We start from the raw sequence: 25,847 nt of genomic DNA, 5'->3' as shown, positions 1-25,847 counted from the left end.
TTGGGCGTGTTGTTGTACAGTTATAGAGCTACAGGCGTCCAGTAGGGTAGCTGAGAATGTGGCCCTGCAGAGATCTGGTGCTGAGTGACAGTTGAGGGGAGAGGTGGAGGCCTGACAGGTTGGGGCTGGTTGGTGGAGAAAGCTTAGATCCGGGAGCGGGTGTGAAGGGTAATGCAAACTGATAGGGGTTGACAGAGGTGTGGACTCGAGTCACATGACTTGGACTCATTCATTTTATGACTTGACAAAATAGGCTACGTCCACACTAATCTTTTGCTGAAAATGATACGTTTTCCATAAGCGAAAACGCCGTCTCAGTGTGGACGGGAGATGAAACGGAGAGAAAACGATGCGTTTTCGTTTGAAAACTCCTTCATCTCCTTTAACAGAGTGGAACCCGTTGAACGAGATGGTGGACATCTAGAAGCCTTTCGGAGAAGAAACAGATTTGACACAAAGTGAGAAAATAGTCACGATCAGTGATGTTGTTCCATCCATGCTGTCCCTCATTCACCACCTGGAGAAACTGAAGCCTCAAGTCTGTTTCCTGAAGGGTCTGGTCAGGAGTCTCCAAGCGTCTGTGAACAAAAGATTTCTTGGAATCTTTATCGTGTGCGAATGGCTAGAGCAGAAGATCACTGCCCCCTCAGATCCAGTGTAGCTCAAAGCAGCTGCTTTGGATCCTTCAGTTTCTCTGTTACGGGTGGAACACCATGTGTTGGGCTGTCGGGACATAAAGATAGAGGTGGCACAAAAAGTTAAAGGTAGAGACTAAATTTAGTGTGTATTTTTTTCTGTATTTTTTTTGTCTAAAATTCTAATAAGGGCTCTTTTGCTGTTGTTGATTTGTTTTGTCAGATCTGATCCTGCAAGATGCTGCAGATCCTGCAAACCTGTGACTCCTGGTGAGGAACATCAGAGGACTGTGAAGACGGAGGACTCTGCTGCTTCCTGTAAGAGGCCGAAGAAGGATGCAGGGACTAGTCCAGTGCTGCAGCTAAGTCACTACCTGGATACTGCTGATGGATAGAGCACCCTCTTGTTCTTCCTTCACTGTTTCATGTGGCCACCAGAGTTTTGGCAGTGCCTGCATGTAGAGCTGCTGTGGAGCGAGTTTTCAGCTATGGCAGCATCATTTTATGGCCTCATCGTGCACAAATGACTGACAGACTTTTGGATGGTTTGGTCTTTTGGAAATGCAACGCAGAATAGTTAACTGAAATGACTTAAAGTGCACATTCCTGTGCATTCAGGTTCTGCTTTTGTATTTTTCATTGAATGTTTATTCTGTGAAATTATAGTTTAAAGGAAGACTATTCTTGCAGCTAAGTTTAACTGAGCTGACCAATATAGAGGTGCAATTTCAGAATGACTTTGTGTATATTTTGTGGGTTCAGTCACACCTGTTTCATCATGTGTTGAGATAAATACAGATATAAAAAAGAACACATGGTCTGTTACTTACATTTAACATATACCTGCAACATTGTTAAAAGAAAAAAGACTTGAAATTCAAAGTTTCAGACTTGACTTGTGATGTGTCAATCCAGACCCAAGGACAAAGACTTGAGACTTGCAAACAGTGACTTGGTCCCACCTTTGGGAGTCGAGAGAGGAGGGCAGGCATTCTCTGATGTACTGAGAAACTATCTGCTCTTCACTCCATGACTACAGACGGTGATAGGTGCAGGGGGTGCAGGGAGGGGTGGTCTCAAACTGGGCAAAGAACTTCAGGACTACTTAGTAGAAACAAGTAGAACGTTTCAGGTGTGTTTTGGACAATTCCAGTGTCATGGTCCTGGGCCATGTGGGCCCAGTATTCTTAGTTTTCATGTATTTTTGTATTTTGTTCTTTATTTAGGCCATGCTTCCTGGGTTGATCTGTTACGTTGTTCCTTATGTGTTTTCCCTTCGTGACTCTCACCCCCTGTGTGCCCCTCTGTGTATTTATGAGCCCTCGTCTCTTTGTGTTTTATTCTATGTTTTCCCCAGCCCGTTATGTCTGCGTTCTCCCCGTGCTCTCTCCCCTCCTGTTTGAACCTCTGTGTACTTCCTGTTTTACTTTGCCCATCTCCCATCAGTGTTACGTTCACTCCTGCCGTGTCTTGTTATGATTATCAGTGTCACCTGTGTTCCCCGTGTGCATCCACTTCCCCTGATCATCCCTCATGTGTATTTAGTCTCTGTGTTTCATACAGTCTGTGTCGCGTCGTCTGTGTTACCACCTCTGTGTTCCGTATTCCAAGCCATAGCTTTTCCTTAGTTTATTTCCAGTTTAGGTTTTCGTTTGAACGGTTACTCTTATGCTGCCTTCACTCTGTTTTGTTCCTTTTCATCAGCCATAATAAACGGCTCGCTTTTGTTTAAATCCACTCCTGCATCCTCGCCTGTGTTCGCACCTGGGTCCACCACACACGTTTCCGCACGGTCTGCCTCCGCAGACCCTGACAGTACGACGCGACCATGTCGGACCCAGCGACACAGAGGAGGGGGATCGTCCGGACAGTGGAGTCTCTATGCGACAAGTGGCTGCACTGTTCCAGTGAGGAGGAACGAGAGGAGTTCGCCCGCCAAGTAGGGGTGTGCGTATCTGTGTTCCCCTGGTTATGGGAGACGCTGCACCCCCTCGTCAGCGACTTTCTCGTCTCCACCCTCCAACTCCGTCCGCAGGAGCAGCGGCCCGGTGGGCGTGCACCTTCACCAGAGCCGTGCCGTTGCGCCGTTTCCCCGCTGTCTCATGAGCCAGTAGCGGTCAGAGTTGGAATGGTGAGGCTCGCCACAGACACACCTTCCGCCCGCACCCCGCCGGCTTCCGCGTCTTCACCGCGGTCTGGCCGCACGGCGTGGCGCACGGAGACAACGGAAGCCATAGACTTTGGCGAGGAAGAGCGGCAGCAGGTGTTACGGGCTTATCGGGAGGACGAGCTCCGGTGGAAACCCTGGCTCATCCCGGAGGAGGACCTCTCACCTGCTGCACAGCCTACCAGCCGCTCGCCGTCTCCGATCCGCTTAGGCTATTTTTCGCCTGTCTCATTTCTGGCAAGGATGGGGGCGGACGACGGGGAACTCACCACTACGTCACCCTCTGTGTTGGCGCCATCAGCGCCCATCGCGCCAGCTTCCTCTGCTCGAAGGAGGCGGCGCGCCCGCCGCCATAAACCGGACAATGCTAAAACTACAAAACATGAAGTGGACGGCGGGTTCATTTTTGATAGAGCTATTTTTGTCGACCCTGAGTCTGCCATTTCTCGGACTGTTTTTTTCTGAGCCTACTCCTTTTCCTGCTCGTGTTTCTCCTCCCAGGCCAGCTCAGTTAGCTCCCTCGCAGCCCTTCACAGCTCAGTTAGCTCCCTCGCAGCCATCCTCAGTTCAGTTTCCTGTGTCCCCCTCAGTTCAGTTTCCAGTGTCCCCAGTTATGATTATCAGTGTCACCTGTGTTCCCCGTGTGCATCCACTTCCCCTGATCATCCCTCATGTGTATTTAGTCTCTGTGTTTCATACAGTCTGTGTCGCGTCGTCTGTGTTACCACCTCTGTGTTCCGTATTCCAAGCCATAGCTTTTCCTTAGTTTATTTCCAGTTTAGGTTTTCGTTTGAACGGTTACTCTTATGCTGCCTTCACTCTGTTTTGTTCCTTTTCATCAGCCATAATAAACGGCTCGCTTTTGTTTAAATCCACTCCTGCATCCTCGCCTGTGTTCGCACCTGGGTCCACCACACACGTTTCCGCATGGTCTGCCTCCGCAGACCCTGACATCCAGTCTGTTTCCACAGTTTCACACACCACTCCTGGTGTCTGTCAGGCTCCAACTGCTCCAGGTGCACAATTAGATCCACCCACTGAATCAGCTTTGCTGGCCCCACTCACCTAGTTGCCATGATCCACTCCATCGGAGCCCCCTGAGCGTGTGTGTTTGTGAAAGGAACTAGGGAAGGAAAGCAAAGTGTGGCTGACTTCTCCATCAATTTTTGGATTCTGGTGGTGGAGAAGACAGAGCTCTTCAGGGCGCATTCCTCTATCAATTAAATGACAATATCACAAGTGAGTTAGCAACCAAAGAATTTTATGAGACCCTTGATCAGACTTGTTTCCAATGTCATCTATTTAGATGACCACACGAGTAAACACCAAAGCTGCAGGACCCACCAGGTTCAGGAAATTTCACCTCGCAGGACTTCAGCTTCCCTTGGGACCATTACAGTGGAGCATTCTGCCGTTTATCCCCTGCAGAATGGAACTAGGACATAGAGGACTGGGAGCAGCTGCCAATCAAGGTAGCTTTAGTGGTATGGAGGCACTGGCTCGAGGGGGCAGAACATCCTTTTGTTGTTTGTACAGATCAGAAAAACTTGGCTTAAATTCAAACTGATAAGTGTTTATAAAATGCACGTCCAGTCTGATGGTACTTGTTTTTTGCTTGCTTTAATTTCAACACCAAGCCGGAGGGCCTCTCTCGCCAGTTCTCTACCCCAGATGCTCCCATTGAAAAAGAACCCATCCTTCTTTCATGCTTTAGTGTTGGGTCCCTTACCTATGAGATTAAGTCATCCATACAGCACAGCAGAACGAGACTGATCCAGAGAGTGGCCCACATAACCGCTTGATCATTCTATCATCAGTCTAGGTACTGTGCTAACTGAGGTCTAAGATATGTCATCCTGGAGTCCAGCAGATCATTAGCTTTCTGCAGAGACTGTTTTGGTGGCTGTCTCTAGATCAGTGTTTTCCAATCACTGCACCACACACAGGGTTGGGATTATACCCACACCGATGTGGGACATAAGAGTGCCGTGAGAATTCTTCAAAAAAAAAAAAAAAAGTGAAGTGAAGATTGTGTTATCTGGCTTCATAGATAGATAGAGCTGGGTGCCATCTGCATAGCAGTGTAAATGTATGCTATGTCTTCTAATGATGCTGCCTAAGGGAAGCATGTATAATGTAAACAGAATTGGTCCTAGCACTGAACCCTGTGGAACTCCATAATTAACCTCAGTGTGTGAAGAGGACTCTCCATTTACATGAACAAACTGGAGTCTATTAGATAGATATGATACAAACCACTGCAGCACAGTACCTGTAATACCTACAGCATGTTCTAATCGCTCTAATAGGATATTATGGTCGACAGTATCGAACGCTGCACTGAGGTCTAGCAGGACAAGCACAGAGATGAGTCCACTGTCAGAGGCCATAAGAAGATCATTTGTAACCTTCACTAAAGCTGTTTCTGTGCTGTGCTGAGCTCTGAAACCTGACTGAAACTCTTCAAATAAACCTCTGCAGATGATCTGTTAGCTGTTTGACAACTACTCTTTCAAGGATGTTTGATATGAAAGGAAGGTTGGAGATAATTGGTTAAGACAGCTGGGTCAAATGGTGGCTTTTTAAGTAAAGGTTTAATTACTGCACCTTAAAGGCCTGTGGTATGTGGCACATTAATAGAGACAGATTGATTATATTTTATATTTCTATAATGCAACTTTAAACTGTGTAAGGTGCCAATTGTCACAGATGTGTGTGGATAATCAAAAGTTCTCTAGTCTTCACACATGGTTAGATTTACATAAATTCCATAGCAAAGTTGGAGAAAATCCTGCCAAAAAAACAAAAGACAAACAAACAAGTCAAGATCCCCTGCCCATTTAACTTGTGAGTCTATGCCCATTCTGCAAATTCTGTGTGCCGATGTGGGTCATCCTCGTTGAGATGCTGCAGTAGCTGGAGTTTGTAAGGGTGACATTTGTGAGTAGCTAATATCTGCCGAAGGGATGTTCGACTAATGCCACTCTCCAGTGACATGCGGCGAGTGCTACGCTGTGGGCTCTTGCTGAATGAAGCTAGGACAGCCACTGATACTTCATAGACACCTCAGCTTCACTACTGGAACTTTAACATTATGCACTCCATACTGTACAGTAACGCCACTGTTTTGCACATGTCTCACTCTGTATATTTTATTTTATTTATTTTATATATTTTATTTATTGTTTACTCTATTTAATTTGTAAAATATGTGTACACACACACACACACACACACGTAGAAAAATATTTAGTATACACATCCAGAAATGCATATACTATTATATATTGTACATATATTTATTAGTTTCAGATGTAGCCATTCTTGTATTTTGCTTGTTTACATTCTTGTATTTTGCACAACTCTGTTGCTTGTGAAGCTCGCACACAAGAATTTCACTCACATGTGCTGTACCAATGTACCTGCACATGTGATGTGACAATAAAAGTGATTTGATTTGATTTGATTTAGTGACAGTTTTCTTGCGTCCACATTTTGGCAAATCCAACACTGAACCAGTTTCTTAGCAAGCAGTTTGCTGACTGTAGCATGGGAGATGGGTGGTCTCGTAGGGTGTCTTGCATTGAAATCTGCTGCAATGACCCGGTTACTGCGTTCACCACATATCAACACAATTTCGATCCGCTCCTCACGTGTTAACCTCTTCGACATCTCAATGGCTGTGAACAAAGAGAAACTTGTAAATAACTCATGAAAGAATAAAGTTACATTGAAACCAAACACACCATTGTTTTTCTTGTGACATTACCAATAAGTTTGATGTGTCACATGGCCCTCTTCCTATTGAAAAAACAAAAGTTGTATCCAAGATGGCCGACTTCTAAATGGCCACCATGGTCACCACCCATCATAGCTGGACTGGCCATCGGGCATACCGGGCATTTGCCCGGTGGGCCGCTGGCGATTTTTTGTTTTTATGGGCCGGTGGATTTTTTTAAAAAATTTTTTAGGAAGGGTATATATAATGAAAGGTGTTGGATTGGCCAATTGGTCATGATCAACTCTGGGCTGGACCAATTACAGCCGAGGAGGCCGGATGCACCCGCCCCCTTGTTTAGCAATCACCTGATTTTCGCGCATTGCATGCCGGGAACTCGTGGCAAAACGATCCAAGTACCGCATCAAATACAAGCATTTGCAGCACCGCAAAACGTTCATTCTCCGGTTCCAATACCTTCTTGTTTTTTCTTTGCCGCACAAAAAAGGAATGTACAAAACAAAAGGAGAACAATGCCGGTCCGTACAAAGACAGACTCGACGAAAAGACAAAGAAAAGATACGAGGAAAAAAATCAAAGGAGTGAAAGGGTCAGACCCTTACGAGCACACAGAGTGGACAAAAGACGTCAGCGTGCTGCCCAACTTTCACCACGCTCAGATTTATAATCATACGGTTCTTGGAGTGAGTGCATACACTCGTGAAGTTTAGTAACTTCAGGTCACTGCAACAAGCCCAGGAACAGTTTACCGACGGATGGGTGCAGGACCTTGAAATGCACCGTGTAGAACGAAAGACCATCGTACGAACAGATGTAAGTTTTATACACAGGATGATGTATAAGAGTGGAGGGAGGTACACACAGGTGGACTACATCTTTGAAGAAAGCCAACTATCAGAGCTGAAGAAAGGGATGCCTAAGAGTACAGCAGCTGCCCAGACCTCCCAGCTGTCTTCCACTGGAACAATGGGATATTTGTGAATATCCCCTGGCACACATCTGATTCCCACTCATTTAACTTCCAAAAAAAGCCCCCAGCTGAACCAGGGTTGGATGGAGTCCACCATAGCCAATAGGATGAGCCGGTGACACTGAACAGCTGACCTAGGCACCCACGCCTCCAGCACTACTGCCCCAACATTCATGTGGCTCCCAGTGAGTGGGGCAAAGTGTCCATAGCCACCAGGACCAGAAAAGAAAACACAGGCAAAAAAAGGGATTAGATACAGAAAATGGCCGCTGGCCCAGTTAGGGAAGCACCATGAAGCCTCCTGGATGCAGCTGGATGCGGCTGCTCCTGTACGTACCCGATAGTGATAACTCAAGTTTAGCACTGGCATGTCATCAAGGTCTGTTCAGGGCTGGGCTTTCATCAATCTGTGAAGTTTGGGCACATTAAACAAGAGTACTTTCATTCTTCATGGCAAAACATTGAAATTTGCCTTGCCACCAGGTTCACGGTCATTTGCGAAAACTTACAGTTTTCAATGTAACATACGACCAACTTTTTCAGGCTTCCTCACCAAATTTGAGATTTCTTGGGTCATTCACTTGCTGTACCTCAAAGTGTAAAACATGTAATTTTATGTTTTTCCACCAGGTGGCGCTGTGCCCATTTTCAAATGTTGTATTGAAATGTAAAAGCCAGTCATTATCACATGTGAAAAGTTTGGTCCGGATTGGACGATGTATGTGTGATTGACAGAAAATTATAATTTATCATTGAATTTCACTGTGGCGCCATGGAAACGCCCCACGATACAAACTGTAGTTTACACTGATTAATTATAAAATCCATCAAAATCAATGCATAGGGTGGCGCTCTAGAGCCGTTTTAAAACATCCATGTCCAAAACCAATGAAACACATACATTTACACATGTGTGTGCAACGTTTCAAGACTTTTTGAGCATGTTTAGCGTGATTAATTCGAGTAATTATTATTACACGGATACAATGGATCCTCCACACTTTTAGTGCCCTAATTATTCCAGTTTGTCTCGCAGGGATTTTTCCTGCTTTAAAGTAGGGCATGGCATAAGTTTGCTATGGAATTAACATATTTTGCTTAAATTTCAAAATATCTTTTTCTTAGTCTCCTTTGAAAGTCATCTTCATAATTTTATTTTGCACATAGGATCTAAATCAGGTTACAATACAAAACATCTTATTCATTCAGCCGTGTGGAGAGCAGTCTAAAAGAAGCCTCAGGAAAACCCCGTGACTCCTCAATACACAAATGACATAAACAGATTTTAGCGTTACTTGTGAAAGTGTAGATAAGAGGAAGCATGCTGACGTTAGCAGATCAAATATAGAACTGCCTGGAGGCGAGGGTGGAGGATCAAAGGTCGGCTCTGATTTTAAAAACAAACTAAATATTAAGCAAGCAAGGATGAAAGTGCTGAGCAGCTGTTACACATTTAACAGAGGAAGGCTGGCAGGGAAGCGGCTCTTCCCCTTCTTTAAGTGGCCCTGTGCTGCTGTGGGGGATATTTAATTACAAAGCAGATCTGAGGAAGAAGATCCAGGCCTTCCAAACACAGCCAAGAGCCCAGCTCCGCCCTGCACAGCACAAACCACAGTGTACTTAAAAGTTAATGCTCAAAGCTAAGGCTAAACAGAGAGCTGGAAGGATGGGAGTGTTCCCCTTTAAAAAGCACATCTCCGAGACATTAGCCCAAAAGCAGATTAAAAAACAAGGAAGGGTAAATTTGACAAAAGAAAAATGGGATGCTCCTTGGATCAGGGAAAGTGTGATTTTCTCTTTGTGAAAGCTTATGATCAAAATTAATGTTTAAACATGATTAGCAACATGGATGACCTAACCCAGGATGATATAGTTAACCAGACTTTATTAATTATTATGTCTTTGTAATGTCTTTGAAATGTTTAACTATAATTAATGAGGTTTGTATCGAGGCAGAAAGACTTTATTTATCCCCAAGGGATAATTAACAGTGAGCTTGTCACTCTCCAAAAATATGTTGTAAATAAAATTGGGAACTTAAATACTTCAATAAATTAACATTAAATGGTGGATAATAAGGTGGCAGAGGTGTTGAAACAGCAGGTACAGCACAGCACCAGCAGTGAGTGAGTAATATTTCTTTAGATTTTATTTATATATCATACAAGTTGCCTTAACCTTCCTGTTATGTTGGTTTCCAGGAACACCAATTATGCTCCTGGGTTAATTTGACCCGGGGCAAATTTACTCATCCAAAAGTGTCAGAAACACTGGCATTGATTATTTTACAATTTTCTTTTATAATTTTGATTTTTTTCATTTTCTGTAGTGATGCAGATGACATGTGACATCTCTTCTGTTCTGGGTCAATCTGACCCGCAACATAACAGGAGGGTTAAGGTGCTTAGTACTGAAAGGTAACAGTAATATTCTGTACAGTTGTGTACTGTATTTATTCTTATTGTATTCTAATTTTTGCCTCATAACTTTTGCACTGTCCACTTCCTGCTGTGACAAAACAAATTTCCCACGTGTGGGACTAATAAAGGTTATCTTATCTTATCTTATCTTAATAATGTTAGAGGAAACCTCGAAAATCAAAATCTGTCACCTGGCGACAGTGGGAAGGAAAAACTCCCTTTTAACAGGAAGAAACCTCCGGCAGAACCAGGTTCAGGGAGGGGCGGGGCCATCTGCTGCGACCAGTTTGGGAGAGGAGAGAAGAATAAAGCGGGAGCACAGGGAGACGGACAAAAGACAACTGTGGGACAGAGAAGACATAATTTAATGAGCTGCATTAGCAGTGTATAAACAGATACAGAGTTCATCATGGGAAGTCTTCAAGCCTTATTTGAAAAGGAAAGTTTTAACCCGTATCCAAACTGGGAGCTGGCTCTGCCTCCCATTCTACTTACAGAAACTCACAAGTCTCCTCTGAATGACACAGCTCTCCTTTGTCCTTTAATTTGTGTGTGTTTTCAACCTGCAGAGACTTTTCTGTATCTCTGCAGGGTGATGTCATCAATATCACATTTGGTTGGCTCCCTGTGCTTTGTAATAAAAGTGCCAGATAAGGTGCGTACTGCCTCTAAACACAGCTCTACTGTAAAACTCCCTCTCCAGCCAGGAAACAGTCCAGCCTGCTGTTCCCAGGTTATAAAGTTTCAGCATTAATAAAAGAGATTGCCTCCCCCTCCCCCCTCAGTGTGGCCTTTACTTCCTGCCAGTTCATTGACGTGGCAAATCCAACATCCCCTCTGTTTACTTTCCAGCAGGGATATCCAGGCAACAGGGTTGCGGCTCTGAGAACTAGCTGCTATATTTGGGCTTTGCTCTGTAAACCTCTTTTCCAGATACAGAGTCAACATAACACTGTGTTCCTTTCTTGGTGCTCACTGCTGGGTGTTTGCTGATTAAAGGCACAGGATCCTTTGGTGGATCAAACAGCAGCTGCACTCTCTAAAATTAGATGGCAGTGTCTATCTGCAACCTCAGGAAACATCACACACCTTTCACATCTTCATCTCTCTCGCTATCTTCTTTTTCTGCTGTGTAGTAGAAACTTTTGGGGATTTTGGGGCTGCAAGATTCAAATGAAGTGAAACCAAAGAAAAGTAACTGTTGTGGCACTAACAAGCTTATTTATTTAGAGTTACATCGATCCAAACGATGACTGTCAGCAAAAACAAAGTATTTTAGAAAACTGCTAATTGTTAAGTTAATTGATGATTCTTAAACTAGCTGTGGGTGTGTTAGTAAGATGGACAAAGCTCTTGCAGTGCCATGTAAACAACTCAATTCTCTTCATATAGTGCCAACTATTTACACTGACAGTTGCCTGAGTGAATGAGCTGTAAAAGCACTTTGGATGCTGAGTGAGACTGGTCACTTTCCATTTGTGTTTCCACAGAAAAAACTCCACCTGAAAAAACCTGAGCACACACATTCCACCCCTTTTATGATTTTGACAGGTTTTACAGATGCTATGTTAAACTTTGGGAATTTAAATCTATTGTTGGTTTCTAACACACTTGATTATCTAAAGATAAAGTTCTAGCAAAGTGAAATTTTTAACTAGACAGCTGATCCCATGTGCATGTAGTTACTTGTATGCAAATATCATGCAGCAGTAATAATCATTCAACTATTGAAAAACATACAGAACTGATTCTACTTACATGTATTTCTTGGGAAGTGAAAGTCTGCTGTAAGCACTGGAGTACTTCAAAGCTCTATTCTCGGTCTTCTTTAGTTTTTTTTTAGCTATATACTTTCACTTGGCTACAAACTAACACGTGGCACATTTTATAACCCAGCTGATGCACTTGGTGTTATTACTTCATTATCCGTAACCTGTATTACCCTGCAATCTATGTGGACTAAACTGTATACAAATATGAATTAGTAAATCTATGTCAAATTTAGTGAGGGTAGAAAACGTTTCACCAGAGAGGTCTATAAGTTTTAATGTTGAGCTTTACTATTGATTCACATCTATCTTCTCAGAAAGATGATGTTGTCTTCATTGTTGATCCTTTTCAGGCAACTAATCACAACTGTGTTCATTTTTTGTGTGGGTGGACAACTTTAGCTACAGGCTAATGTTGACAAGCTAGTAACAAGAAATGTTTGTATGCAAGAAATACGACCAGAAACCATTTCTGAAAGGCTGTGATCTTCTCTAGTGGATATCAGTGCATGGACTTGGAAAAACTTGCAAAACACATTAATAACCAAGAAAAACGAAGTCAAACTTCTAAACACTGTGTTGTTTAGAAGTTTGGTGACCAACCTTTCTCTGGAATGATGGGGAAGAGGTTGTGAAGTATGTTTGCTTTTGCATGGTGATTGAGCTGCAGTGGTTTAGTGCATTGCTAATTATTACTTGTTTGCTTTTCCTAAATTTTACCAAGTAAAAATCACCAAACACCAACTAAAAAAAAAAAGAAAAACAAAGACAAAAGTTTGACTTGTGGAAAAACTACAACAAAACTGTCTTTTCTGACACAAATGTCTTCAGATGTTTTTGCTGATTCTACAAATTGACGTCACATTTCTTCTGACCTTTATTCTAACTTTTATTTGTGTCATTAGTTTCTTACGTCTTACATTAGCATTTCTGTTTTACCTTTAGTATTTATATGTATTCTTATTTTCTTAATCTAAATGTTTGTTTTCATGCATGTTTTTCCACTAATACCAAAGATGAAGAAAAGGTTTACCTGAAATGGCAGCCTGGGCTGGAAAAACGCAGCACAGCAGAAGAAAGAAACAGAAGAATTCAGGCCTTTATTTTGACAGAACACAATGTATGTGTGTGCCACGAGGTAAGGATGTGGGGGTGGTCTGTAATGCCCCAGGGTACACAGGAAAGTGCTGACGCGGTGGGGGCCTGACCAACGAATTGTGTGACAGCAGCATGTTGGTCTAAGCTCGGGTCATTTTTCACGCGGGGACTGATTGACCTTTTGAACAGCATTAGGATCTGGACACAGTCTAAATGAAGAGAGGCCCCAGCCCTGGATGTACAAACAACTCATTTGGACACAATGACCCTGGAGCACATGGTTAACCCAAGCTCACCCTAAAGCCAGCACAGCACATCAGCATGGGGTTGATGTCAACACTTACTGCTAATATTTAGCTGCTAGTTGACAAAATTAGGCAACTAGCAAGGACCGAGTTCTCAGAGAACTGGACGTTTAAAATTAAAGTTTTTAAAAATTATTTTCAGTTGCTGCTCCACAGAATTACTACAAAACTACTTTTGTTCATTTTATTATTTCACCTGTGTGAGTGAATACAAATGCAAGCTATTATACACATGACATTTAGAAATGCTGCTTTCCTCTCTGGGCCTTGGGCTGAGGCAAACTGTCTCACAGACAGACGTATTGGTTAATTGGTGGGTAACGGAATAATATCATACTGGAATTATATTCACCAAAACTGAAGCACAAACTTCTTGCAAGATAATTACTTTAAAAACGCTTCAAAAAGTTCACCAGCAGCAAAAAATACAATTAAGAGATCCACTACAGTGAAAAATCCAACAAGTGGTGAGGCCTAGTAGACAGAAACACTGTCGCTTGAAGCAGATACCCCCCTCTCTATAAGCTTCAACTGTATCCCAGTAGATACGTTATGAAATAACATTCAGTTGCTATGAAGGGGTAAGCTATCTGTGGAGCCCCAAGAAGCCTTTTGTAGCAGTGTGTACATGCTTTTTTAAAGTAAAATTGGTCATTTTAACATAAGAGTCAGCGGATCAAGACCCACATGGCTACCCTCAAATGAGAAGAAATTGGTTAGGTTGTTCAGAAACTATCAAGCCTCAAGCCTGCCGGAACACCAGCAGCACTGTTCACAGTGAAGTCAGGACCGAGGGCGTAGGGACCAGGAACGAAGCTCCGCTCCTTCAAACTACACTAATATTTGCCGTTGCCCACATAGACAAGCTAACTACCTTACGGACAAAGATGGAACTGTTTGGCCACAATGACAAGAGATAAGTTTGGAGGAGTAAAGTTGAAGCTTTGAAACCCAAGAACACTTTATAAACTGTCAAGGATGGTGGTGGCAGCATCATGCTTGGGGTATGTACTGCTGCCAGTGGCACTGGTATGCTGCACAAAGTAAATGGAATACTGGAAGGTTACCTTCGAATTCTTCAGCTTCACCTTAAATGTGCAGTTTGAGACTTGGGATACAATGAGAAGTTCCAACGGGACAATGATACCAAATACACATTAAAGATGGTTTTGGAAAGGATAAAGCAGGCTAACATTAAGCTTCTGGAATGGAATTCCCAAAATCTTGACCCCAACCCCGTTGAAAGTAGGGCTGAGCCGGCTCGAACCAAGAAACCAACCACTTTAAATGAACTCTAACAACTCCGTCGAGAGGAGTGGTCAAATATCCAGCAAAAATTATGCTAAAAGCTTTTCACCATGACTCATGTTTTTTGAAGTCATTAAACATGAATGCTGTACAATCATTTCACCCTGGAAAACAACAGTTTAAGAAAACCATTAAAAAAAATGTTCCTGACCTTTACGACCAATAATAAGTGGATGTAAACAGCCGTCCACCACCAACAACTACTATTGACCAGTTTAAATCATAATGATTGCCTCTAAATAACATAAAATGAATCATTGTTGTGTAAATGACTTTCTTAAGTCATTTGTAATGTTAATGTGAATCCAGTAAAAGCTCACTGCCATGTTATTTTGTATACTATACTTCACAGTTTGACTCCAGCTTGGACAGACCACAAAGCTTCAAAGTTAAAAACAGCTTTCATATGTTTTATATATAAGATCACAGAGCTGTCTTTTTCACTCGATTATGACCTAGTTTCCAAGCATCATAAGTCTCTTTATTTGCCCTGCAGGTAGAGTTTCCTACCTATTAAAAATAGCTGCATGGCACAGTGTTTTTTATCCAAGCTACTGTCACTGGCAGTGTTCACGGAGGTGTGAAGAGCTGAGGTTTGTTGTTCCTGCTCTCGGTGTGTTTGCTGTTCTGCAGATGTAAAATCAAGACAACAGCCTTATCCTGGACTTCAGAGTCAGGAAAGAGGAGGCGGTTTGGTGCTGGAGGGGGTTGAGCTTTGGGTGAGGAACAGCTGAACAAACAGAGTGTAGAGAGGGAGACAGGAGGAGAGAGAAACCCAGAGTTTTTCTCCTGTGTGCGCCACGTAATTTGAGCAAACCCATTAATCTGGGGCCGTTGGCTCTTCGGGCCCTTGGGGTGTTGAGTTTCTGTGACAGATGAAAAAAAACGCGGCTGGTTCGACTGGAATCTGAGGCCGACCTCGTGCCAAAAATGAACCATCCTGAGAGAGAGGGCGGAGTTTTGGATCTATTTTGATATGGTCATCTGATTGGCTGAAAGACATCAAAAGGATCCGTAGGCTGAAGGGCCTTTGTATCGAGGCAGGGCTCCCACTCTGCAAGTAGATTTTTTCTGCAACATAAGGCTGGCATAACTGACAATAACACAAGGAGCTAACAAGTAGCACTGTGTGGAAGTTTCCTTTAAATATTTCAGCACTGTGACTAAACTTTCAGATACTGTAGATGTTCCCAAATTAATTTGTACATAAAACAATGAGCGTAAACAGGCAGAGCCTGGAAAAGATGAACTTCAGTCACAAGAAGAGGAAGATCCCCATAGAGATAATAGTCCAGCATCATGAAGAGACAGGAGGCACTGATACTGCCTGAGTTTACAGAAGAGCTGTGGCAAGTTTAAAATCCTTAAAAGTACCTTGAAAGGTTTGGTGTTATTTTGAAGATGGAGGACAAACCAAAGACTGCTCCGATTCAGGATTGTTCCGTTAGAACTTTTTCAAGTTCACAGTAATCAACTTTTTGCAACTTAAAGTATAATAAACCTTTGCACGGTATGACCTCACAATGAGTTAATAATCACTTACTCTAGATTTGTTTCTTCGTAGCACAGGCCTGAGGTCTGAGCTGAACCTCACCTGGTGTGGTCAGGTTGAAGTTTATTTTTAAGCATTTACAGATACGACTCAGTTTCACAAAGCTGAAAGTTAATTGTAAATATTTCATTATGGTCTTAACTGGCATGTTATCACAACCTTACAGGCCAACAAAAATAGGAACAATTGTTACTAAAGAAACACCAAAAATGCATTCAAGTGAAAGTGTTGCACGAAGCACTGAAGAATAATCCAGACTCTCCAGAACTTGGAGGAAGTCCGAGTAGTTTTAACTCAAAGGCTACTGTTTGGTTTCAGGACTGTGAAAAGGGAAGCGTCATTATCTGCAAAAAAACTTTAACAAGTCTCTATTTTGGGGGGGTTGTTGGGTTTCATTCACTACTGAAGTCAAACAGCAGCTTCCATATTCAGCAGCCAAATCACAGAGTGAAGTGGCAGACCTGACACCAATCTTAACATGAATAATATATTAAATTTAAGAAAACAAATCATTACAAACTGACATCAGTGTTGCTTTGTTATCAGTCTGTGAACTTGTCCGTCTGACAGAACAAAAACTGGGTTTTGGGTAACTGTCGCTGCACATCTCCAAGTGTTTCTGATTTTAAAAAAGCAATGTTCTCCCCGCTGACAGGATGAAACCTGTACTACTGTACTGGAACACAATTTGAAATTATCAGTCTTTACTTGACCTCTTTTTTAAGTACTTGCATTTATTGAACTATACTTTGATGACAAACTTGTAAAATGTTAAAGGTGCAATGAGAAGCACATCAGTGAATCCTGAGGTTACTTTGGCCATGATATTAATGCAAGGCATTAAATGTTACTTCAGGTTTCCCCACTACACGCGGGAGTGATGCAGAAGCGTGATGTTCCTTATTACCACTAAGTATCAAATAACTGTGACTCATATGAACTCTGTTAGACCTAAGACGCTGTCTGCGAGTCCCAGTGACAGACTGACAGGAGTGTAAAAGCCTGTCTACTGCTGATTACAAAGTAAGAGGAATTTCATTAAAGAAAAAGAGCCATTGCATAACCAAACCCACCACTGACCTACTAGTCTGCTGACCTGGACTGATTTAATCGCAGTTCAGGTCAGCACGCAATTATTATAAAACCTCTTTAAGCCCATTTAAGACATTCAAAAACAAGTTATAGATGTTTGTGGTATAAAATTTTCTGAAAATCTTGATTTAAAAATGAAAGTTTGACAATCAGGAAAGTTTGAAAGAACAGTCTACCCTCCAGCACAGATACAGCTCTACCAGGAAGGAAACTGCATTCCTTTTAAATGTGCTGCAGGATAAAACTAAACACGCTGTCTGTGGAGGGAGAAAGCTGGGGAAGGGTTAACGTTTTCCTCCCTGCACGGTGTCCTGGCATAAACACATACAGGCCCCCATTCATCTGTCTGTGCGCTCAGCAGCCTTGAAAAGTTACTGCAGTAGGGGGGAGGAGACATTAGAAGAGGAGGGAGGGAGGACAGTGACTCAGGAATTCCACTAAGGAGCACGTGACCCCTGAGCAAGGCATTTACTCCCACCCCCCTACTCTGAAGCAGGGCCCCCTCCTTATTTTCTTCCTGAAGTCAAAGCAGTCAAACGTGACAGCGAGAGAGTATCCACAGATGACGCTTCGATATACACGTTTAAGTGAAAGCAAAGCAAATAAGACAAATAAACATCGCTGACACGGGGGCGAGAGCGTGGGGGGATTTAAGGTTCGTCCAAATCCGCTCTGACAGCAGCCATTTTGTCTGATGAAGCCGCTTTGTTGTGGAGAACGAAGCCTGTCTGAAACAGAAAAGAGAGCCCTGAGGTATTTCCGTCATCCTGACAGCGTGACAGAGGGTGTAACGTGAGGAGAGAGAAGGGAAAGGAGGAGGAAAGCAAAGGGTTGATCGCTCAGTTCCTGCGCTAACAGTCCCAGTGGGCCTCCGCCGCTCATGACCTCACGTCTCCCATGTGCTTTCATTGGAATCAGGGTGTGTTCAGTCAGCAACAGCTCTGATCTGCTGCCAGCATCTGACGAGATGTCAGGCTGATTTGGGTGCATGGAGGAGAAGCAAAGAGAAAACCTCTAGATCCAGACAAAGTGCCCAAACAGGACATGTGAGGCAGTTGTTTTGACATCAACAAACGCCGGAGCGGGCGTCACTTTGAAGCCACGGTGACTATTTTTAGGCCCTCCTTATCTCCCCCCGCACTCATGGGGCACGAGGCCTCAGCGCTGAGCAGCCTCGGCTCACCCACGTGCGATTTACAGTACACAGCATTTATGCAACGCACTTCTACTGCGGCCTTCATCCCCCCTCCTCCATCTCCCTCGCTCCCTGACTTTTCCCTTCCACCCACTGTTCCCTGGAAGCCAATTTGTTCCTGCTGGGAGGGATTGCATCATGACTGATTCACAATCAGGCCATGACTCTCCGACCAACTCCAGGATAATGGAAAATAAGCAAACCACAGAGACACTGGGGGTATTATTACAAGTTCTGAAACTGTATTTGGCAAGTGCATACATGTACAGCTAGAAGCATTTTTTGTTTCATTTATTAAAGGATTTTGCCAAGTGCTCAAATTAGTCACATTCTATGCTCGACAGGGACTGTCTGCAGACCTAAAGTACAACGACAGACTGAGAAGAAACAGCTGTGGTGGGAAAAAGGAAAAGTCTTACTGGAAACACAGTAAGAAACACAATGTATTAAAGAAAGAAGTCAAATTTTACAGCCACATTTATGAAGTATACACTCCCCTGTGTTCACTATGTACATGTCTGCCAGCTCCTCTGAGGCTTGCTGGGTGAGCTGTGTCTGTTACTTTATGTCCTGCTGTTGTTGCCATACTTGGGTTACAAGAGGGAAACAAGTTCACGAGAAGCAGTCGGAGAACTTTTTAAGGGTCCCGCTCCTTTTTTACCTTTATATCTCCGGCCAATATGGTGGTTATTTCCCCCTGCATGAAGGCCCAGGGTACATTGGAGCCAACCAGCGGGCACCTTTCACCACTGGGACAGTACACCTCGCCGGTGGCCCCCTGCTGCTTGATGCTCTCCCGGGAGCAGGGGAAACAGAACTTGTGAGAGGGCACTGAAGGGCACTGGACAAAATGAGTGTCCTCTAGCCGCTCATGGCACAGAGTGCAGCACAGCGGCACGCTGCCCGGCGGCACAGAGGAATCCGGAATGCTCTGTGGCGGTGGCTCCATACTGCCGGGACCATGCGGAGCAGAGGGGTTGGCACTCACAGGCCCCTCTCTCTGGGCCAACCTCCTCTGTGAGGGTGACAGGGGGCTCCCGCTGTTCCGTCGTGCCCCCGCCACGGTGGAATGTACCTGGCTGCCGTCCTTAGGTGAGCCCGTGCTGCCTGCGTTATCGGTGGCGAGGATGAGTGCAGTCATGGGAGACTGGCCATTCTGCGCTGTGGCAGCCTCAGGTGGTGTGGTGCGGGAGTGGGGGGAGATGGTTGATGGAGGCGCTGCAGAGAAGCCTGGCAGGGCAGCTGGGGGCATCTTCAGGACTTCAGAGGGTGAGGGGAGCCATGGCTGGCCCTCACTGCCGTTCATCTTGGGGACACTGCTCTCACAGTCTGGCTCAGGGGAGGCCTTCCTCTTCCCAGGCCGAGGGTGCTTCCCTCTGTCTGTGCAAAGGAAAAGCAGCAGGGTTAACAGCCACACTAACATCCCGGCCTGTGCAGACTACGAGGCAGGAAATTTCTAAACACCCTTCCCCCAACAACCACACACACACACACCTGCTCCCGTACTGCTGTCTCACACAAGAGGTGAACGGGTGCATGCCAGCAGCGTGGCTGGGCGGACCCGTCACGATGGCGTAAATCCACGACACACCGTGTGTGAAGTGCTGACACATTAGTTCCCTGCTGTTTAGTTCCCGTTTTCATGGCGCGTGCCAGCTCACCACATTCTAGTGCAGACACAAAACAAACAGCCTACCTGTTTTTGAGGAAGTGCCACTCATTTCGTACGCCATGACCCGCTGCATGGCGGTGTGGTCCTTCTTTACCCTGCCGTCGAACGTGTGCAGCATCAGGTCCCTGACAGTTTTGCCTTTGTTTATCCAGTCCTTGTGGCTGTCCGACATGTCCGACATGCTGTCCGCCCGGTGCTTGTCTTTCAGCTCCTCTGGGCGCTTGCCGTGCTCCCCGGGGACAGGCGCGATCAGAGCGCCGGGCAGACAGATCTGTGTCGGGCGGCCGCTGAGTGGATGTATGGCAGGTATCGCGCCGTTTACCAAAGGCACCAAGTTAGGAGGAACCGTGCTAGTCCTGCGGGGGTTGGGGCTTTGGCGGTTTAGCTCAGGGGGCTCGTCGGGTTTGGGAAATCCGTTGGGCATCGGGAGGCCGTTCGCCTGCCTGCCCGCCTGGTACTCCGGGCCCAGCCGCGGCGGCCTGTCTGACAGCGGATAACGATCCAGAGGTTGAGGGGGACGAGAGCCCAGGTCCCCAACCGAGTGATTGATCTCTTTCCCGGCGTGCTGGGGCTTCCCCGGGCCGGGAGAGCGGCCCTCCTGAAAGCCGTGTGCTCTCTTTAGCTGCCTGGCAGTCTCGATAACGAATTCAATCCGGTCGGCACCTTCGTAGTTCACACAACCACGGCAGACGGGTTCGGTAAAATCCCAGATCATCGCCCACGGCATGCGGGGCAGATCGCATAAATAGCAGGACTGCCTTCTGGAGGCAGCGACCACCGTGGAAGACATATTGTATCCCCGAAGCGATTTCAAAATGTCCGACGGCTTGTTTACGTCGCGGAGAAGACGGAGAAAAAGACGTCAACGAGAATAAAATTGGCTGATTTCGTCCTCACGAAGAAGAACAGAGCACCATAGCTGTAGCTGTTCCCTCGGCGCGCCTCCGTCTGAGCTCGCGCTTACAACTCCGCTCCAGCTCTCAACGTACGGCCGTGACGTCAGCACAGACACTGCTCGTGCTCCTGGGTTCTATTTACTGGATTCTTCGACGACGCGCATGCGGGACCCTTTGTCCGGAGCGTTTACGTTTGAAGATATTGTATACCCGCGAAGAGGGACCGCTCTGTGTTTTATTGGGAGTGTAATAAAACACGGCAGCGACCGTAGAGCCAGAATTATCTTTATTTTTTAGTTTGTGCACACAAACAAGGAATTTGACTCCGGCTCACTTTGCTTTTCATCATATAAAAAAACCCCGTTATTTGCAGCATGTTGAAAAGCAACACACATAGTCACATTACATGCAGAAAGTGTGTATACTTGATTATAATCTAATCTGCTGCTGGGTCTCTTTCACTCGGCAGGAATTGCGGCTCCTAAAACACACCAAAAACACCTGTTCAATTAAGAAAAATCATTTCACTTTGATCTGTGTCAAACTGAAGTCATTTCCACTTTGCCAGCCTGTGGGACTGTAAGCTTTCATATTTAAATGATCCAATTTAAAGTTTCACAGCACTAGAATAAAGATTTTCTCCAGCATTAATTTCAGTTCAATTCAATTTTATTTATACAATTCACAACAACAGTTGCTTTAAGGCACTTTATAATGTAAGGTAGACCCTACAATAATACATACAGAATGTATATATATATATATATATATATATATATATATATATATATATATATATATATATATATATACATATATATATATACCAGGCTCAGGGAGGGGCGGGGCCATCTGCTGCGACCGGTTGAGAGAAGGAAAACAGACCAATTTCTTATCTTCATTGCAACACTGATTCTTTTTACTGTTAATTTTTAATGTTCTTTAAAGATTTCAATTTATCATCATCTGATAATGTCTTCGATGGAGTGAGCAGCATTCAAAGGATATTTTTCTGAAAGGTGTTCCTTGAGCCATGTGACCTGAGAGATTTTGTTAAACCAGTTAACACAAAGAAAGCCCGGCTGTGTTGAACTTTCTTTGTAAGACACCCCTCAGACCTTACAGAGTGTTTTTACAAAGCAGGAACGTCCAGAGCTGAAAGATGAAGCCAACACGGAGGTGCCATGTTTACTTTGTTCTGTTGTACTAATATGCAAATTTAACTCTTTCTCTATTGGTGGTAAAATAGCAAAACATTAGAGATACAACAGTATAAAACAAATTTTCCACGTGTGGGACTAATAAAGGTTATCTTATCTTATCTTATAACCTGAAAAATATAAACAACAACATTAAAATCGCAACAACCAGTTAAATACAGTCACTGTGTGTGTAATTTAAATTTATTATAATGACACTACACATGTAAAAAGACAATAACATGACAAACAAGGCTGTGTCTGGTTCCAAATGCAGTTTTTATGACACCGGCACCGACCTGCTTCACCACATATTATACTTGGTTTGAAAAGGGATGCGTGGAGTTTGAAGCAGAGTGGGACCTCTTTTCATTCAATTCTTATCTTTGTCTGCAGGGCTCCAAGTGTTTTTCTAAATACCAAAGATGCAGACAGTGAAAAAATAATCGTCGGATTTAAATAATCAACTCTGCAGTGTCAAGGCAACAAGTGTTAAAGCAGTTCTGTTTAGGAGATCGGTGTGACGCTGAGTGGGTGTTAAATCCTTCTGTTGCATTCCAGTCTCGTTGCCAGGCACATCTGACATCAACACTGCAGAAGCCAATCCCAGAATTAAGCTGCTGTTACCAGGCAAACTGTAGACCTCCCTCCCTTCTATTCAGACTTCTGCTGAGCTGAAATGATCATTTTCCTCTCACTGGTATGAATAGTTATAGCAATAGAAAGCAATAACACAACTGGCAGTAATTCAACCAAAACCTACTTTTTGAAGTAAAATATTATAGAAATGGAAAGTATTTAAAAATGATAGTAATAGAAAGCCATTAAATTTAAAGTGATAATATACCCAGTTGCATTAAAATTAGCATGTATTTTCAAGTTTATTAAATGCAGGTAAAGCCCAAAGGCACAGAATAATCAGCATAATTGATTAGAAATAAGTACAGTGTAGAAAACTGGTGCTAAAAACACCCGTGAGCCATCATATAGATGTCCATTTATCCATCTATTTTCTACAGAGACACCCAGATCTCATTCTTCCTGGTCATCATCTCCAGATCTACTGGGTGGACACCACAAATCAGCCAGCATGTCCTGGACACCATCCACAGCTCATGGCCATAGTTCAGGGTAGAAACACAGACTGATACAACATAGGAACATAAACAATTGACCAGTCATTCAACAGCTTATTTTTTTCCATTTTAGCTCTATTTGACTGCAAACTATCCCAGTGTGAGCTGAAGATCACAGCCCGAGGAGGCCAAAGGAACCATATCATCTGCAAAAAGCAGAGACGTAGCAGAGATAAGCCACCAGAGTCAGCCCCTACTTGGGTGAGCCTAGAAGTTCTGTACATTCAATTATGAAAGAGAGAAACAATTAGAGAGGTGACCTTGGTCCCAAAAGCAAGAATTGTTGGGCAATGCTCACGCAATTCAGTTTATTTATCTAGTGGCAAATCACAACTATAGTTGCCTCTACATAGTAAGGTAGAGACCCTACAGTCATCATTTCTCCAGTCAGGCTTCAAGACATCATGATGTGCCTCATTTGCTCAGTCAGATGATGGAGGCAATGAGGTAAAGGAAGTAAGAGGGAAAAAGCAGAACAATGTATCCTGTTTTGCCAGTGTATGACTGGCCGCTGTAGGCAAATATTTAGGAGCACAGAACTCTTTGCATTCTGGACAACAGTCAACATGAGCTGCATTTAGTCAAATCTTCAGTGGGAGAGGTAGACAATTGGAGATCTGAAATGCAGTAAGGTTACATGAGGTGTAACCTCTCATCCAAAAGGCTACTTCATCAAACACTTTAGAGGAGTAGGGGAAACATCCCTAAGAACCTAAAAAAGAAGTCCAGTTGCCTTCAACTCAAGTGCTTAAGTCTGCCATGATCTGAATGATGGGAAACCTATACAAAGAAATGAATGTGCTCATTAACACCGAGATCTCATTTGAGACTTTAACTTCAGTGTCGAATCCATAGAGCCTACACAAGTGGCCGACACCATTGGCAGCATTTCTACTTGTGTGTGGTGTTTCTTTGTTGCACTGCAGTTTTCTGCCAAAACACTAACTGTTGGTGGAGTTTACCTCTCTGTTTCCTTCCAGTCAATTAAAAAACTGCTGAGTGGCCAGAAATGGATGAGAGGACTGTGTCAACACAACATGTAGTTACATTTGTAATGGGTAGGTGGAGGTCAGATTAAGGTTTAGGGTTTAAGAAGGCTTTGCTGTTAATGGGTTCCAATAAAAAATTTAATGCAAAACGACCATCCCTCTTAAGTTATCATCAGCAACTACCCGGGCCGGAAGAATCATTGGTCAGAATTTGGGCCAGGAGGTCACTGAACCTACCCTCTCCATCACAGACAGCCCATCACACCCACTCCACACCTCTGAGGCAGCAGAGTGATTCAGCCTCGCTGCCATAAAGAACACTTTAGAAAACCTCTCTCTATAAAGCTGTACAATAACTTCATTCTGGGACAGGTTTACACGCCTGTCAGGCAAAAGATGCCAAACATATTGTTTATTATAGCTTCATGCAGCCGTTTATCTTACATCTATAGTGTACAGATTATTTATTAAAGCAATTTGCACTTCTCTGATACACAACGTCAGTCTTACTTTCACTGTTTTTAACTAAATTCATTTTAATTGTCTTTGGGGTTTGTTTGTTTTTTATCACTGTTGTATATATATAAATTCCTGCTCTATCTCACAGTATAATTTCCTCACCAGTCACCTGTTATTTTAAATGTGTAGTTTATTGTTGTTCATTGTGCAAGTTCAACCCATGCAAAAAATTATAAATAATAATATGAAGTGCATTCACTTTTTCTGAGCTAATTACAGATGAACTGAGGTGAAGTGGAAAACTCCAGTTAACTGACCAGTCAAATGCCCAGTTTGCCTCCTCCCTTTATTCCCAGCTGGTTGTGATAGATGGCTGCAGTAGCTCAGTCACCTCTTTAAGAGCCTCTGTGACAGGGTTAGTAGAGTTTTGTCATGGTGTGTTGTTATATATGTAACTGATTAAAGTATGTGTGCTGTTCATAGGGATTTTGTATATATGTATATTTGTATATACTGAAATATGTATTTATTGTGTCATGTAGTTTTTCACATGGTTTGATAACCTCAGATGTAGGCTATTCCAGAAACTCACCTGAGGTAGTCTCCAAAAGTGGATTCTGTTCATCTGGACGTAGCGTTTTGTGGGAGAAACATTTTGTCACTCATCCAAGTGACTTCTTCAGTCTCAGCTGACTGCAGGCAGGTAGAGTATTAAAGGAAGACAGCTGCTCTACGAGGGTTTCCTGTGAGTTAGCGAAGTCCTGTTTTTTGTTTTTATCTATTTGATATATAGCGCTGGAGTGTCCTAATCAGGATTACATCATAGCTAATTTTGTCTCAGTTTACTTGAAAGCCTTTTTCCCAGTGACCTTTGACTCTCTGCAGATCAAAGGCAAGGGGAACCTCTGCATGTGATCCTTCTTCCTACATGAAAACACAAACATCAAGCGACAGCATGCCTGACATTTCCCACATCATTCACTCAACACTTCAATACATAAGCACAAGTTTTCCATGTTTTGCTCTGGATCTCTAGCCATCGGTCCAAAAAATCCTAAAGAAATGTAAAGAAACACTGGAGTAGACATTCACAGTACATATATGAGTTACATGATTAGTTGGGATTTTGTTCATGTGAATATAGTTGCAATTACAAAAATGATACAGAAATTTATCATGTCCCATGGGTAAAGACAACCATTAATGTACATGAAATTCCTTTATTTGGGACACACACATACAAATA

At 43.6% G+C, this 25,847-nt stretch overlaps 1 protein-coding gene, 1 long non-coding RNA gene and 1 pseudogene across 2 annotated transcripts in view; 2 read left to right on the top strand and 1 right to left on the bottom strand.

Moving 5' to 3' along the window:
* LOC146707044 (uncharacterized) overlaps positions 1–25,847 on the top strand; it is a 103,409-nt gene that overhangs the window by 7,544 nt on the left and 70,018 nt on the right. The gene's annotated exons all lie outside the window — the stretch shown is intronic.
* LOC146707048 (uncharacterized) lies at positions 410–1,946 on the top strand (annotated as a pseudogene).
* Positions 12,781–20,944, bottom strand: irf2bp2b (interferon regulatory factor 2 binding protein 2b). Its single transcript, XM_085458361.1, has 2 exons — positions 19,947–20,944; positions 12,781–19,630 (listed from the first exon to the last, which is right to left on the bottom strand). Exons 1-2 carry the CDS (start codon positions 20,710–20,712, stop codon positions 18,888–18,890), a joined length of 1,509 nt encoding a protein of 502 aa, XP_085314487.1. The 5' UTR covers positions 20,713–20,944; the 3' UTR covers positions 12,781–18,887.

This window comes from Copadichromis virginalis, linkage group LG6 (genome assembly GCF_057382275.1).
Source record: "Copadichromis virginalis isolate Kocher_CV1m ecotype Utaka linkage group LG6, C_Virginalis_male_GT1.1, whole genome shotgun sequence".
In the NCBI taxonomy this organism is placed as follows: domain Eukaryota; kingdom Metazoa; phylum Chordata; class Actinopteri; order Cichliformes; family Cichlidae; genus Copadichromis; species Copadichromis virginalis.
The sequence above is the reverse complement of the archived record's forward strand: the minus strand, read 5'-3'. Positions and strand labels throughout refer to the sequence as shown.